The following is a 15,190-nucleotide window of genomic DNA, read 5'->3' as shown; positions in this document are numbered from 1 at the left end:
GAGCCGACTAAGTGATGCTGGGGTGAGAGGTAGCGCTCTGTTGTGGTTTCGGTCATTCTTGTAGGACAGAAAGCAGACGTCCCTGCCTCCTTTTCAGTCTGTGTTTTTTCCTGTTCCACACGGGGTGCCTCAGGGCTCAGCAATTAGCCCCATCCTTTTCAACCTTTATTTAAGACCTCTGATCACGCTTATTAAATCCTATAAGATCAAGACAATAAATTACGCGGACGACACGCAGATGATCCTATGTGGATGTATTCCACAATTGTCAGCGGGATACGTCACGCTGGCTGCAGAATAATTCTCTTCAATTCAATGCTGGGAAGACAGAGGTGCTTTTTAGTGCTGGGAATAAGATCTCCCGTCCTTTTCCAGGGAATTTTTGGCCTCCTGAGACAGCGACCAAAGTGCGGCCAGTGGAATCAGTCCGTAACTTAGGGGTCATGCTTGATTACAAACTCAGCATGGAAACTCAGGTCGCTAAAACGATCTCTTGCTGCTTTGCAATTCTGCGGTCTCTGCGTAAGATCCTGCCATTATTACCATCTCAGGCGAGTGCCCAAGTGGTAAGATGTACGATCCTTAGTAGGCTGGATTATTGTAACGCCTTATTACTGGAGTCTCCAGGCTTCTTGTTGGATAGGCTCCAAAGAATTCAATCAGCGGCTGCTAGGTTGGTCTTGGGGCTTCCCAGAAGAGCGCATGCGCCGGCAGCTCTGGCGGAACTTCACTGGCTTCCTTTGAGACAGAGGGTACAATTTAAGTCCCTTTGTCTCGTCTTTAAGGCTCTCCATGGAACAGGACCTCTACCCCTGCAATCTCAATTTGCCTGGTATACTCCAACCAGGCTGCTTCGCTCTTCATCGGCTAGACTGGTGAGAGTGCCTAGGTTTAGGAAGGTTAGATCAGGGGGTAGATCTTTCACAGGTGGCAACTGCCAAATTATGGAATAAGCTCCCGTGCGAGATCAGGCAAATTAAGGAGCTTCTTCCCTTTAGAAAAAAGGTTAAAACCTGGCTATTTCCAGAGTAACTCAGTCTGGCCGGCCTGTTCTGACATTCTTCCGTCCTCTTGAGCCACCAGCGCCAGGATGCCTGTAAGGTGATAGTGCGCTTTATAAGACTAACAAATAAATAAATAAAATATTTTCACAAAATGTAATGCATAATATACTTATTTGCAGGGGCTTTCACTCAGACCTCTTCAACCATTGGCCTGTTATGTCACGGGGTAGTGTGAGTAATCGCATTGTGCTCTTTCACAAGGAGCACATCCACACTTAAAGTAATCCCCTTCAGTGGGAGGGACTACTATGGCAATGTATGGTTTTGAGACAACAATTATATTTTTGCATCCGACCACTGTTTTCTTTTAACTTGATGAGGGGCTGCCAACTTCCTCAGCAATAATGTTTTGCAAAAAAATCCAACAAACTAAAACAAGCATTGTCAAAGCCAAAAAGCTACATCCTACCATGAGACCTGTAAGCTTTGCCTTTGCTTCTTTTAACCCCTTGGCCGTGGCGGTAATTCCGCCGCGCCACTGGGGGGGAGGGCCCGATGCTTCTGTCATTCTACTGCCATGAGTAGGCGTGCTGACGTGTGCATAACATGGACTCAATAAGCTTTAATTTTTTATTTTCTGATCTAAGATGTCAGATAACACTTAGATCAATAAAAAAAAGTAAAGATTTTTTTGCGCTAAACAGCAAATTAAAAAAAGGACTACAGGGTTAAGAGAGTGCTGGAGGAGTGAATGGGCGAGGGGTGGGAAAGCACTGCGGGAGAGAGGAACATGGTGGTAGGGATACAAGAAGAACACCACGCAGAGACTCTGTGGCGTAACATAGGCCCGCACAGCCACTGCAGTGTGAGGGGGCAGTTAAGCTCCAGGGGCCTTCTCAGGACTATACCCTGACCTGAGAGCTCCTGATTAAGACCGGAGGGGGGCCCTCTTTGAACCTTGCAGTGGGGGAGGTGGGGGCTCTCCAGTTTTGTTACGCCACTGCGGAGACTAGGGAAAGAAGAACACACAGCACGGGTGAAACGGGGTAAACACAAGAGAGTGCGAGAAGCTCATGAAAGTGAAAGCAACACAGGGAGGTTGAGAAAAACACAGATAGTGAGGAAGCATAGCAAAAAATATCCGAGTAGAAAAACAAAGCTCAGGGAGTGGGCATTTGAGGGAGCAGACAGAGAATGAGCGCTCAGGAAACACATTGGATTGCTTAATCAAAAAGAGAAATAGTTCCCTAATGAGCACTGGAAGAATAGAAGCCAGCCAAACAGAAGGATGGTGAACAGGGTAGGCTGCAGGTTAAGGACAAACCCAAGATGGACACGTTGGGATAAGGAAAGCTATTGAATAAGAGGCAAGAAAATGAGAGTGACTGACAATAGAGCCAACCAATGGTAAGCAATGGGCAGCCTATAAGCCTCTAAAAAACACATACAAACATTTCAATGAGTGGGTAGGCAGAAACCAAGCCAGCAGCTTGGTCTCCACTGACAGTATGATTCCATCTACCTGATTAGCTGTGTGCACCTGAGTGCAACAATATATAGGTCTGCCTGTCGTTACTGCGGAGTAACATTTTTCAGTTGAAAGAATTAATTTTCTTGTATTGTATAACTCCAGGCCATCAAAAATGTTTACAAGGTTTATTTTTGTTAATAAGGCAATGATTTAACAACATGCAGAATAATAAACTTATGAATATAACCTTCTATTTAAGGAAGGAGAGCTCTCAAGCACCACCATCTAGCCCCTACGTCTAATGATTTAAATGAAGTACACTAGAATATATATTAGTCCACCATAAAGTTATCCTGTTGTTCTCATCTATAAGACTGTAATCGTCATAATCCACTTCAGTGTCTACTTTTGTGAATGGTGCACAGTTTCATTCCATATTGTGAAATGTGAGTTCGCTTACATATTCTTGTTCCAATGCATTTTGAACCAAATATGGGCTCTTTCAGGATACAATTCAATGATTATTAATCAATCAAATTCACATACCTCTAAACCTTTAATAGCTGCTTGGTGGGCGATAAATCAAAATGTGATCTCATGCATGCCAACACTCAATGTAGAAGTACACTCATGCTTTTATTTTTTACACACAAATCCCATTATTATTTTACTTTTCTGAGCCTATTTGAAACCTTATGCTTAAACCACATTCAGCAAGACGCATTCTTTTTTACAGATATTGCAGTGCTGAGTTACTTATCCTTTGTGCTCATTTGAAGCACTGAAAAAATGTCAGTTTTAGTGTGATCATGTTTCATAAAATAGCAATGCTTTGAGACAAGGCCTCTGCATGCTGTTCTTGTCACTGGCTGTAAAATTTCAAGTAGGCAAGCTAGCCAGAGAACTGTGTTTGATGTCAGAGCCTCAAATTGCAATGATCAATTGCAAATGAACACAGCAGCAAGGCTACCTAGAGAGGTGAGGAGGAGAGGCTAGTGTGGGCGGATGCAGACCCTACTAGCGCGAACATTTGTCTCCTCAACTTTTGCTCGATGGTTCTTGTTAAGCAGCATGAGAGGTCAGAAACTTCTTAACTCATTAGACCCCTAGACAGAAATTTCTCAGAAACTCAGGTCCACCACAGGATTCTGATTAGTAGGTTTATTGTAAATTTTGAAACAGATTCAAATATATCAATCTTAGTATGATAGAATAGAAATACAAAGAGAATAGGAATGAAACAAAATCTCTGGAACCAATTCACCCTGTACCTTCTACCCCTGTGTCGCAGGAGCTTTGTGACTCTCTAGCCCTCGCTTTTGATGACAAAATTAGGAACATCCTGAAGGGTTTTGAGGTGCCCATACAGCGTAAGCCACCAGGGTCGTGTCCTTTTGCGTCCCAGGAACACCCGGCATTTGAGAAAAGTAAGAACAAGGAGATGGCCTGCCACTTGCCAAGCTTTCCTATTCCTTCCCTGGAGGAGTTCTGCGCTTTGGCTAACTGTGTATCATCAGGCTCACCGCTAGATCCCATGCCGCACAAGATCTGGAAGGCCTTTCATGGCGAGCTGTTTCCCCCGCTTCACTCAATCTGTTGCCAATCGCTGGTTACTGCATCTGTTCCAGACTGCTGGAAGTTGGCAATCGTAACACCTCTGTTAAAAAAGGCCACCTTGGACCCCCTCTGCCCAGCCAATTACAGGCCCATCTCGCTTTTGCCATTCGCGATAAAAATCTTAGAGAGCCTTGGCCAACTTCCTGGAATCAAACTCTTGTCTGGACGCAGCCCAATTTGGCTTTAGACCGGGCCACGGTACTGAGACTGCTCTGGTCGCCGTGTTGAACGACCTGCGAACGCGTGTCGACATGGGCAAGTCAGCGTTTTTAGTGCTGCTTGACATGTCGGCCGCGTTCGACACGGTGAACCATGAGGTCCTACTAGCCCGCCTCTGTGAGGCAGGAATAACTGGCTCGGCGCTATCCTGGTTAACATCTTACCTGGCCAATAGACAACAGGCTGTAACTTTACCACCTTTCCGCTCTGTTACACGCCAGGTAAATCAGGGTGTTCCCCAGGGGTCTGCGATAAGTCCAATTCTTTTTAATTTGTACCTCCAGCCTTTGATACAACTAATAAAGTCTTTCGGCATACAAGTCATCAATTATGCCGATGATACTCAATTGATTTTTTCTTTTGAGGGTTCAGAGGCAGTATCGAGGGACACTTTCCATCAGTGTATGTCGGCCACAGCAGAGTGGTTGCAAGCCAATTCACTCCAGTTCAATGGGGCAAAAACGGAGATATTGCACTGCTCCTTAGACCGACTCCCCCACCCATTGCCGGAAGACTTTTGGCCTACTTCCATACCAGGCTCGGTGGAGGTGACAGAATCGGCCCGCAATTTGGGAGTTATATTTGAATCCAATTTACAATTGGATGTCTCGGTGAACAGGACTGTAGGGACGTGTATGGGTCTGCTCCGCGTTCTTCGGAAGATACTGCCGCTCCTCCCTCGGGAAGCTAGAACAGAAGTAGTGCGTAGTACCATCCTCAGTAGGTTAGACTACTGCAACGCACTACTTCTGGGAGCCCCAAAGACCCTGATCCTTAAACTACAAAGGATCCAAAATATGGCGGCTAAATTGGCTCTTTCCCTTCCTCGATCGGCTTCTTCCTCCGGTGCCCTGGCAGTCCTACACTGGCTGCCAGTCCAGCAGAGGATCTCCTATAAGGCCTTATGCCTGACCTTTGGAGCGTTGCATGGTCAAGGACCAATACCTTTGCAAAATCTTTTTTCATGGTACCAGGCTGCCAGACCTTTGAGATCCGCCTCGGCGTCTCTAGTAAGAATCCCGAGGATAAATAGAGTGAGAATGGGCGGCCGTGCTTTTAGTTTCACTGCCGCCACAATGTGGAACACTCTTCCTTTGACACTTAGGAGCAGACAAGATCTGACTTCGTTTAAAAGGGATCTTAAAACTTACCTCTTTCCAAGAGCAGAATAAGTTTACACCAGATGGCTGAACTGATCTCAGCGCCAGGATACCCTTGGGGTGACAGTTTGCGCTTAACAAGCATTAAAATACATACATACATATACCCTACACAACAACAAGAAAACTACCAACTCAGTTATTGCCACATAGGTTATTAAAACACAAAAATATTAATTAGATTGTATCGAACTCCTTAAAGAAAAACTTTCAGAGTTCTCTAACTATCTCTACTCAACGCAAAGGGGAAATGTAAACTAAGCGAGGTTCAAAGGAAAGCATAAAAGGTGTCAGCCGTCAGAGTCCTCCTAAAAGAAAACTCTAACTCTGGTCATGCAGCCTAATGCCACAGTCACTGGGAGAGGTCTGTACGTCCACGAAGCGTCTCAAAGAGAAGTGTCAGCTGTCCATAACTTCATTAGTACAAAAGCAACCATCCAATACAAACACATCCTACAAACTTTGAGTAACTTTCCATTAACCCAACAGGCTTCGTCGACTCCTCTCTCTACCTCCTGCTTCACACAGTAAACTTCTCACTCGTCCTTCTCTGTCTCCCATGAGAATTCATCTCTTCTTCGTTATTGAATTCCTTCCCAGGCCTAGCTATCCACTAAACAATAGGCCCTTCTCTAAACTAACAATGTCTTTTCCACCTGCAGTGGGAACACAAATACATGCAACAATTAACAGTACAAGCAAAAGAAAAGTTAAACTCTAGTTTAGACGTGAATTAGGCAAAATTCAGGCATACCACTAAGCTAACAACATCACATGGGTTACAATACATCTTTTCTGCGACTCATAAGTCATTATATCAAAAATTTTTAACATCACGAATAACCAATTAACTAAGGGGCATATTATCAAGGACGGGCGATACATTATCGCCGCTTTATCGGCAGGAAAGCCTATGTTAGAAGTCTTCAAATCTAACATGGGCTTCGATAGGAATTCATAGAGCATATTATCAAGCCCATTATCGCCGCTTTATCGGCAGTTTCCTGCCGATAAAAGCGGCGATAATGTATCGCCCGTCCTTGATAATGTGCCCCCAAGTTATTATTAAATCATTTTACAAATAGGTCTCAAAAGACACGTTATACTTAGTTGTCAATATGAAATTCGAAGTAGTCAGTTAAATTTCTAACGCATACAATAAATACGATTGAACAGTAAAATACTTTCACATCTTTAACATGTACTCTTTTAGTCCTAAATTAATTACAAAGAATACATGTGAGTGCAGACTGCTCATGATTATAATTCACTCCTGCAGAAATTCTAAAAGAAAGACCGAAGCAAAACTTAAAGCGTAAAACTGCACTTCACCAACCCCAGGTCATGTGACACCTACCTAAAGCGGTTGAGTTGAGAGGTATGAAATCATCACTCTACGAAAGACAATAGAGACAAAAATACAGCAGGGATTAATATCCTCCAAGGTACAAAATGAATTACGCAAAAAAAAAATGTTTAAATGTGTTATGAATAAGTATTTTATTTTGCTGTCTTTCTAGCTACTTGCTGACTAGTGGCAATCCAGGGACCTATTTACTAACATTTGATGCAACACAGTGCTGCAAGAGAAGTTGCATAGCATGAAAGGGTGAGAGCAGAACAGCGCCATATTTTTAAAGATATGGCGCAGTTCTGCTCTCTCCTAGCGCTGGTGGTATCTATCGCCAACATAGGCACCCTTGCGTCATGGTGAATAGTGCCTGCTTTGCAGTCAGGATAGTTTTATGTATGAAGGAATACATCCTGCACAAAAACTATCCAATGAGGCTATTTCTTTTTTGTATGTATGCTTTAGAATGCAGCTCACATGGAAAGAGTAAAGAAAAGAGGGGAAATAAAGATATTATCTGGGCCCCAATTCCTTACATGGTGCCTGTAATAGGCACCATCTTAGGATGCATTGAATTTAAGCATTCCACCTTCTCATTTTGTTTCATTCTAACAATTACTTCTGTACCAGTTTCAGTTTGGATGCCGCATTCAGAGAAGTAAAACTAGACAGTCACATGGATACAATACTACCAAAATGTCCATCATACTCAAGAGGGGAATAACTGTCCATCTTAGGGACCCAGATGGCACATATTAAAGCATGCTGTGAGGTCTGGAATAGCTTGGGGAATGGTGACTTGCTGGCATCTCGTCTTTTGAAGAAGCTTTTCTTTTACCTATTCTATGATACATCCTCTAGCCCCTCTCTGGAATGTGCTTATAGTCCTGTGTACTTTGCAGGCAACTGCTTGGAACCTTTTGGGTATGTAGATATTGAGTTCTTGACTTAGCTGGTGTTTCTTTTTGAGAGTGGATTTAGGGTCAGGCATTTTGTGGTTTGTGGCTACTTATACTGACGTGCAGGGTGTCCCTCCTACTGAGATTTGCAGGTCAGCTACCAGGGTCTGTTCTCCCAACTTTGTTCACTGTTAACATTTGCAAAGGCTGGAGGTGAAGGGGAGTTCCTTGATATGGGGATTCTAATTCAATTCTCTCCTTACCTGTTATGTTTCACTATTGAAGTCCCTGTTTTCTGCAGTACGCTTTGCCTCTTTTTATTTATACTTCCAAAGCAGGTATGTGACTTAAATATCACTCTTGAAACAACGAGTGGGACGAGTAATGGTATGTTATCTGATGTTTTTTTGTAACCTTTGTCATTTGTATATTGGCACTAAGGAGGAGTGTGTATACAGGGATGGCATTTCTAAGTAAACAATGGAAAAACAAATGGTCTTATAGTATACTTTAAACCATTTGTTTTGCTTCCTTTATTTAGACGCACATGCTGGTCCCCATCAACAAAATCAGCCCCCACCACAGTGAAATTGGCCCCTAGCTCGGCGGTCCACCAAAATGCCCGGTTGCCAGTCCGGCCCTGTGTGTATAGCCCTGCCTGTGGTAGGTTGGTTAATTGAAAAGCCAGGTCTTCAGCGACTTGCGGAATTCAAGAAGAGAGATGGAGGATCTTTTTTGGAGAGGGAGGCCGTTCCATGCTTTAAGAACATTGTAAGAGAACACCTGTCCTCCTGGGCTGGTTCTGTGTATGCATGGGATGTGTGCAATTAGGAGCCCTGTGGAGCAGATATCTCTGGGTGGTTGGTGGCAAGAGATGCAACTGTTTAGGTAGGTGGGGCATGAGTGGTGTAGTGCCTTGAATAGGTGTGTGAGGAATTTGAATTGAGTGTGTTTGTGAATCTAGAGCCAGTGGAGTTCCCTGAGGTGTGTTGTCATGTTAGTTCTGTGTGAGAGGTTGAGGATGAGCCTGGCTACTGACTTCTGTATGGTTTATAGTCTTCGAGTGAGTTGCGTGGTGATCCTGGGAGAGAGGGTGTTCCCATAGTCCAACTTGCTGGTGACTAGAGCATGAGTGACACTTTTTCTTGTGTACTTCGGAGACATTTGAAGGTCTTCCTCCCTATCTTCAGGGTGTGGAAGCAGGATTCAGTGTGGTTGATGATTAGTCTGAAGTTCCTGGAATGGGTTCTCGGTATGAGTTCAGCCAACCACCAGTTGGAGTCTCTTCAAAATCGATCACTATGCATACCTGCCACAAAACGTTCAGCATTTCAACCGCCTTACTTTCCTCATCTTCCTTCGACAATGTTCTCAATCATGCTACTCCCAGCATAGCTGTTTAAAGCCCAATCCACCCACCCGTATTCAAATCTTCATTACGTGGTGCTTGTGCCTCACCGTGTTTCTTAAAGTGCACCTTCCCATAAAATCTCTTTAATCACCCAAACTAACCAGTGCTGGCAGTCTCCTCTCCCCCGTATTCATCATAAAATGAACATAAACAGTAAAAATCACCACTTGAAATTATCAACAAATTACAAATGAAAGCATGTGTATAACGTAATTCAAATGTGTACTATAAATGTCCAGTTGAAACCAAAGTCCATTGCAACGTTGTCCATGAATGTTACAACTTCATGTTGAGTTGTGAGAGGACACCTGTTGGAGAATGTAGGCGCACTTTTATTTAGATCTACGTAGTTTGTATATTTGTTGACTCAATTCAGGCCAACAGTGATGGAGCACAGGCTGGATACAAGATCCCGTCAGGCATCGTGGGCGGTTGTCGCTTGAGTTTCGCATTGGCGGTCACCGCTCGTTGTTAATTCTGTTGTGCGATCTCCCCACTGGCGTTGCTGGTCACGGTCCGCAATCACTGTAGGGTGAAAAGTCGAGGTCTACTGAAGCTGCGCATTGGTGGTCATCGTGGTTGACAAGGTCTCTGCGAAAATGGGCCATTCACAGTCAAGAAGTGCTGGAAAATTCAGAACTACTATATATTTGAAGACAGCCTTGGATTTGTCTCTTCATTCCACACAGACAGTAGTCCTCTCTTCAGACCATGAATTCTATAGTCCTTGACTCCCTTCACACTTCCTTATCTGTTTCACACAAAGAGCCTTTCCCCATTCATTAGGTCATCGTACCAGGCACCTGGAGAGGAAAGAAAAACACTCCATCTGAGAAAAATATTCACACCGAAGATTGAACATTGTGAAACTCAAATGATTAAGGAGTTTGGTCAAATTAGCAAATTAAAGACTCCAATACAGGTTATAACTTGGTAAATGCTAATGTATGAACAGTCATGTTATCAGGGTAAATGCAATTCATATGAATACACGTTTCATTATATAAAGCAAAAATCTGAAACTGCAACTCGTTACGAAAAATAAAGCACTAATGAACACATATTTATAACTGTTGAGATTACATGGCAGGTGCACTTGATATATAGCTTTAAGTGCACCTTTCTTTCCTAGGTTTCATTAAATCTCATTAGTACATAAGGTCTTAGTATACACATATGAAGCCTAATCAATAATTACATGGATGTACCCAATTTTGCATTACTCCACATATGACCTAGAATACAGGCTGTAGGCACCAAATGGTTAGGACAAGAAAATGCCAACTTTCTAATGTGAATAGTGAACAATAAATAGGATGCCAGAGGATACATTGTCATTTATTGATGTAATCTCTAGAGTAAGGCCTAAACAGCACATAGAGTGTATTGTTTTTAAATTGTGGGAACGTACTTCTAAGTTTTACATGTCATGGTAGTAAAAAACTCCTTAATTCATTTTTTACTACAGTGAGGTCTACCTCTCCCATAAAATAACATTAGGTTACTTTATTACATTAAATAAGTTAAAAGATTTGTTTGGAAACAGGTAGAACAGTCATGTTTGGTGTCACTTTTTTAATCAAATTTAAGATGAGAAAAGACTGTAGAAGAACATGATAAACAATGGTTAATGTAAAGAACTTCAACAGCTTTAACAAACAAATTACATTTTCTATGAGTTACCTTCTACTGTACATATTCAAAGTCACTTTCACTCATCAGTTCTCTCTCTGTCTTGTAGATCCCAACCAAAAATGCTATCATCGCGATAGCGCTGAAACATACCGAGGGATTGCGAGGACGACTCGGTCTGGCAGAGAGTGCATACCGTGGAATTCAGATCTGCTTTACAAGGAGATCCACTCTGATGTGGTTGAAGATGCTACAGGGAAAGGCCTGGGGTCCCACTCATACTGCAGGTGAGCAAGCTTATGCTGCAGCCAAATGCTGGATCCTCTATGTCAGGGTTCTAAAAAGTGGGTCCTGGAGGGATGGATCCATGCCAGATTTTCAGCATATCCCCATTTAGATGAATGTAGTTATGATAAAAATATGGCATAGAGTTGATCCTCCAGGACTGACTTTGGAAAACTCTGGTCTATATATTATATTTATATAGGCGGGAACCGACTTTCAAGATGATCCGATCACTCAAGCCCAATGTGCATTGACATTGATTCAGCGCATTGTGTCATGAGTGGGACCTCGAAGTATTGTTCCTTGCTAGCTGAAAGCATGCAGGTGCATTCAATAATTGAGAATGCACCTTCAGCCCCGAATTTCAATTGTCTTGTCAGTGGCAAATCACATATGCACTAAACTAACTGTGCAATAAATAACTAGAGAATGCCACGGAGATCCAAGACATAATACCACTAAAAAAGAGGCAGTAGGTAGGCACATAGAGACTTACAAATCCAGAGATAGAGGTAGACAAATAAAATTGGATTAAAAAATAGGAAGAGATAAAGTGAAAATCACACCCAGTATTACTTACGGAGCGATTATGAATTGGCAACTGAATGGCCACAACTGAAACCAGGCAATGGTAAAGCCAATTGGTTTAGGAGTTTTATAGTGCATGCACACGGAGGCACACAGCATGCAGATGCAGAGGTACATATTGAGCAAAGGTACATGCTAGCAGACCAACACATTATCATTTACATTGACCAACAGACAGAACCATGTGCACAAACTGACACACTGGGACCTATACACACAGACATACTGCACAGAAGGCAGCAGGCATACAGCCACCAATGTATACAGATCAACAGTAAGAGACAACCCTACATGCAGATGTCACCAATGATGTGCATGAGACCATAGGACAATGTACAGTAGCTAGAACACAACAGACTGCTGTAGGAGTTTGCATATTTCACAATTTAACAGGTTTAATCTTCTATACATAACACTTGTCTGCTTTTCTTGATGTAGGGATGGGTGATATTTTTATGGCTAGATGTTTCTGCAGCAGAATGTCATGGACGGGAAAAGAAAGACTACGGTCTGTTAGGAAGCGCTTAATGCACGGCTATTGCCATGTATTCTGTGAACATCAAACATTGTCTGTCCAATGGGTGATTTACCAGCTACCACTCTGTGCTGTCACTGACAAGTAGTGCCCAGGCGTCCGATGGGGAGTACTTCAATTTTCATGGAGGGAGTTACACACCTGATTTTCTCTCATATCCAGGGGATGACCGCATGCCTGGTGGTCTGTGAACAATAGTCTAGGGATTACAAATTACACCACTCTGTAGATGTTTTATGATCAGTGATACTGAGTCAGATCTAACTAGATGACTGATAAGGCAAGCTGCAACGTTCTGAGTAAGTTCAAGATGCCTGAAGATTTTTTCCATAAATGGTGTTTCCATAATCCAGTTTGAATTGTACCAGAGCATTGATCACAGGCTCTTGCATTTATCAATTAAGGGAAAAATGGATCTCTGGTTCCTCATCTGAAATAAACATAGACTCTCGTATCTTAACCGGCATGCACATGAAAGGTCAGCAGTGGTGGCTCCTCCGCTAAGGCGGAGGAGCATCGACCCACTGCTTTTTAGCAGTGAAGTTAAGGAAAAATAAAATGATAATAACTTGTGTTATTATCATTTTATTTTGTCCTGATGTCCAGCAGATTTGCGGGCGGGGCTGCTCTTACGACAGGCGCACAAGGAGTGCGCATGAATGTTTGGCCGACCGTCTCAGGCCGGACAAACATTCACGTGCACTTTGCATGTTCTCCGCCCAGGCTGCATTACACCCTGCATGGAGAACAGGCCCAGTCTCCCAGTCAGTGTCTGAGTGCTAAAATACGCTCAGACCAACCACAGCGCTGCATTGTAGTGTTGTGATTAGCTGTATGGGAGCCTGGGTGTGCTTCCTGTTCCAGCCGGAAGGAAGGACTACAAGAAGAGACGAGGCGAGTAAGCTGTGAGAAGGTAAGTTCTTTTTTTTTATTTACACATGCTTCTCCCGCGTCCCCCCTTCCTGCCTCCCCCCCACACACAACTGCGATCCGTGCTGGTCGCAACTGAAGGCCAGGTTGGAATTATAATAGATGATCAGGTTGCACTCAGGTGACACCATTGTAGGTAATGGACCCATAACCTGAAGCCACTGAAGTTCTTCTAAGATACTGGGATTCGGTGATATTAAAAGTGGATAGGGTTTGATATGGTTCAGTTTCAGAAGGTTGACTGATAACCACCATCAGGTTAAGGATAATCTTCCAGCCATGCTGGACAAGCTCTACTTGATACGAGAAAATCCAAAGACCACTTAGGTGTCTGCAGCATACATGTAAAATCTGATAAGCATCTGATGAAGGAGGGAGGCCAGTGTATGGATATACATGTTAAACAAGAAGGGTGATAAAATAGACCAGTGTCAGACATCACAACGGAGACCTATGGGTTTAGACCTTAAATGAGGCAGAGATATCGACTGATAACGGTCAGTCGCAAAGGCCAACAACCAACCCAGGCCTTGAATACCATATTGGAAAGGCTAAAGGCTAGAATAGTAAGACTGATGTTGTTGAAGGCAGTTGAAAGGTCCAAAAGGATCAGCGCCTCAACACGATCCTCATCAACAGGTCTATGTAAGCCTCCAGTACTGATACTACCACAGGTTCTGTGCTTCTACCCCGGTGGAAACCAGCTTGAAATGAGTTGAAATTCCATTCACCCCCAAGAATTGCTAAAGTTGGTAAAAAAAACTCGTTTCTCTAGTAGCTTAGCCCATTCTGGGAGAAGAGAAACAGGTTTAACATTGTTCATATCTGAAAAACGCAGTTAGGACTTTTTTAATAAAGGTTTGACGATAGCTGTCTTCCGTTCTACTGAAAAGCAGCCATTTCTGAAAATGTTATCGAAAATAAATTGAAATGTATTTATTAGCAATGTTCTAGAACAGCATAATCATTTAGGTAGGCCCATTTCTAAGAGAGACTTTGAAAGTCGGGATTTATTTATAACATTTATTAAAACCAGCTCCTCAGAAATGGGAGTAAGCTAGCAAGACCTTTACATAATTAGGTCGAAGAGCTAATAATCGTTTGAGTGGCCCAGGTGAACTGTAGGTCCTCAGTGGTCCTAAATAATTCTTTGTCCAAATTAGGAACTTAGTCTATACATCTATTGCACTATGCTTTCATTGCTTCTTTAGTCTGCTCCTTCTGTTTCTTGGAGTGCATCAGAAAAGACATTCCCAGAGAAGGGCAAGACTTGCTTTCAAATTGTTTGATTTCTTGTTTCAGTTTTACAGGATCTGCAGAAAAACAGGGGTTAGTTGTGTAGGTGGTTTAGGTTTTTTATTCTTTAAGGGGGGTTATCATCTAATATCTCCAAATGCAATTGATTAAAAGTGTATGAGAGTATTTGGGTCATATTACTGGAACTTAACTTGATTTCTGTAGGTGTTATCTGCCAAAATGGCAATAGTTTCTGGTGGACCCGACTATCCGCATCGGACTGAGTTGGTAGTGGGGGGCTTCGGGGGGATTAGACATGCTGATATAGAAAGCTAGACAAGTGGTCCATCCAAATCAATAGTACAGAGTTCCCTACCACTACACCGCAAAAATAAATAATAATAGGATCCAACACATGTCCCTGAAAGCGGGTGGGTTCTTTAGATAATAAAGATGTTAATTGAAAGTTTCCATTTATTTTATTTATTTATAAAGTTTTATATAGCGCAGACATGACACACGGGGGTATCAGAGTGCTTTACAGGACAAAATTATCACAAGTTATACATACAATCGGGAATCGCATGTAATACAAATGAGGTAAACATTGCTGTTTGATTAAAAAGCGTTGGTAAGTAGGCTTCTAGGAGTTAAAGGTTTAAGATGATAATTTGTTCTTGAGAAACATTTTTGCTTCCTTTTTGAAGGTGGTAAAAGAAGGGATTCTGCGTAAGTCTGGGGGAAGGTTGTTCCAAATCTTCGGTGTGGTACCTGAGAAGGCTCTGGACCCAGTTCTCTTTTTGTTGCGCTTCACAGATGTCTACCACCTCAAGCTGCTCTAGCTTTTGTGCT

At 42.8% G+C, this 15,190-nt stretch overlaps 1 protein-coding gene across 1 annotated transcript in view; it reads left to right on the top strand.

Annotated features, from left to right (window-relative positions):
- HGFAC (HGF activator) overlaps positions 1–15,190 on the top strand; it is a 751,326-nt gene that overhangs the window by 472,172 nt on the left and 263,964 nt on the right. Inside the window, exon 8 of the mRNA XM_078678540.1 lies at positions 10,874–11,051. Coding sequence (XP_078534666.1) covers positions 10,874–11,051 — 178 coding nt within the window. The remainder of the gene's footprint in view (positions 1–10,873; positions 11,052–15,190) is intronic.

This window comes from Lissotriton helveticus, chromosome 2_2 (genome assembly GCF_964261635.1).
Source record: "Lissotriton helveticus chromosome 2_2, aLisHel1.1, whole genome shotgun sequence".
NCBI classification, from domain to species: Eukaryota; Metazoa; Chordata; class Amphibia; order Caudata; family Salamandridae; genus Lissotriton; species Lissotriton helveticus.
Note: the sequence above shows the minus strand (reverse complement) of the source record. Positions and strands in the feature narration are given on the sequence as shown.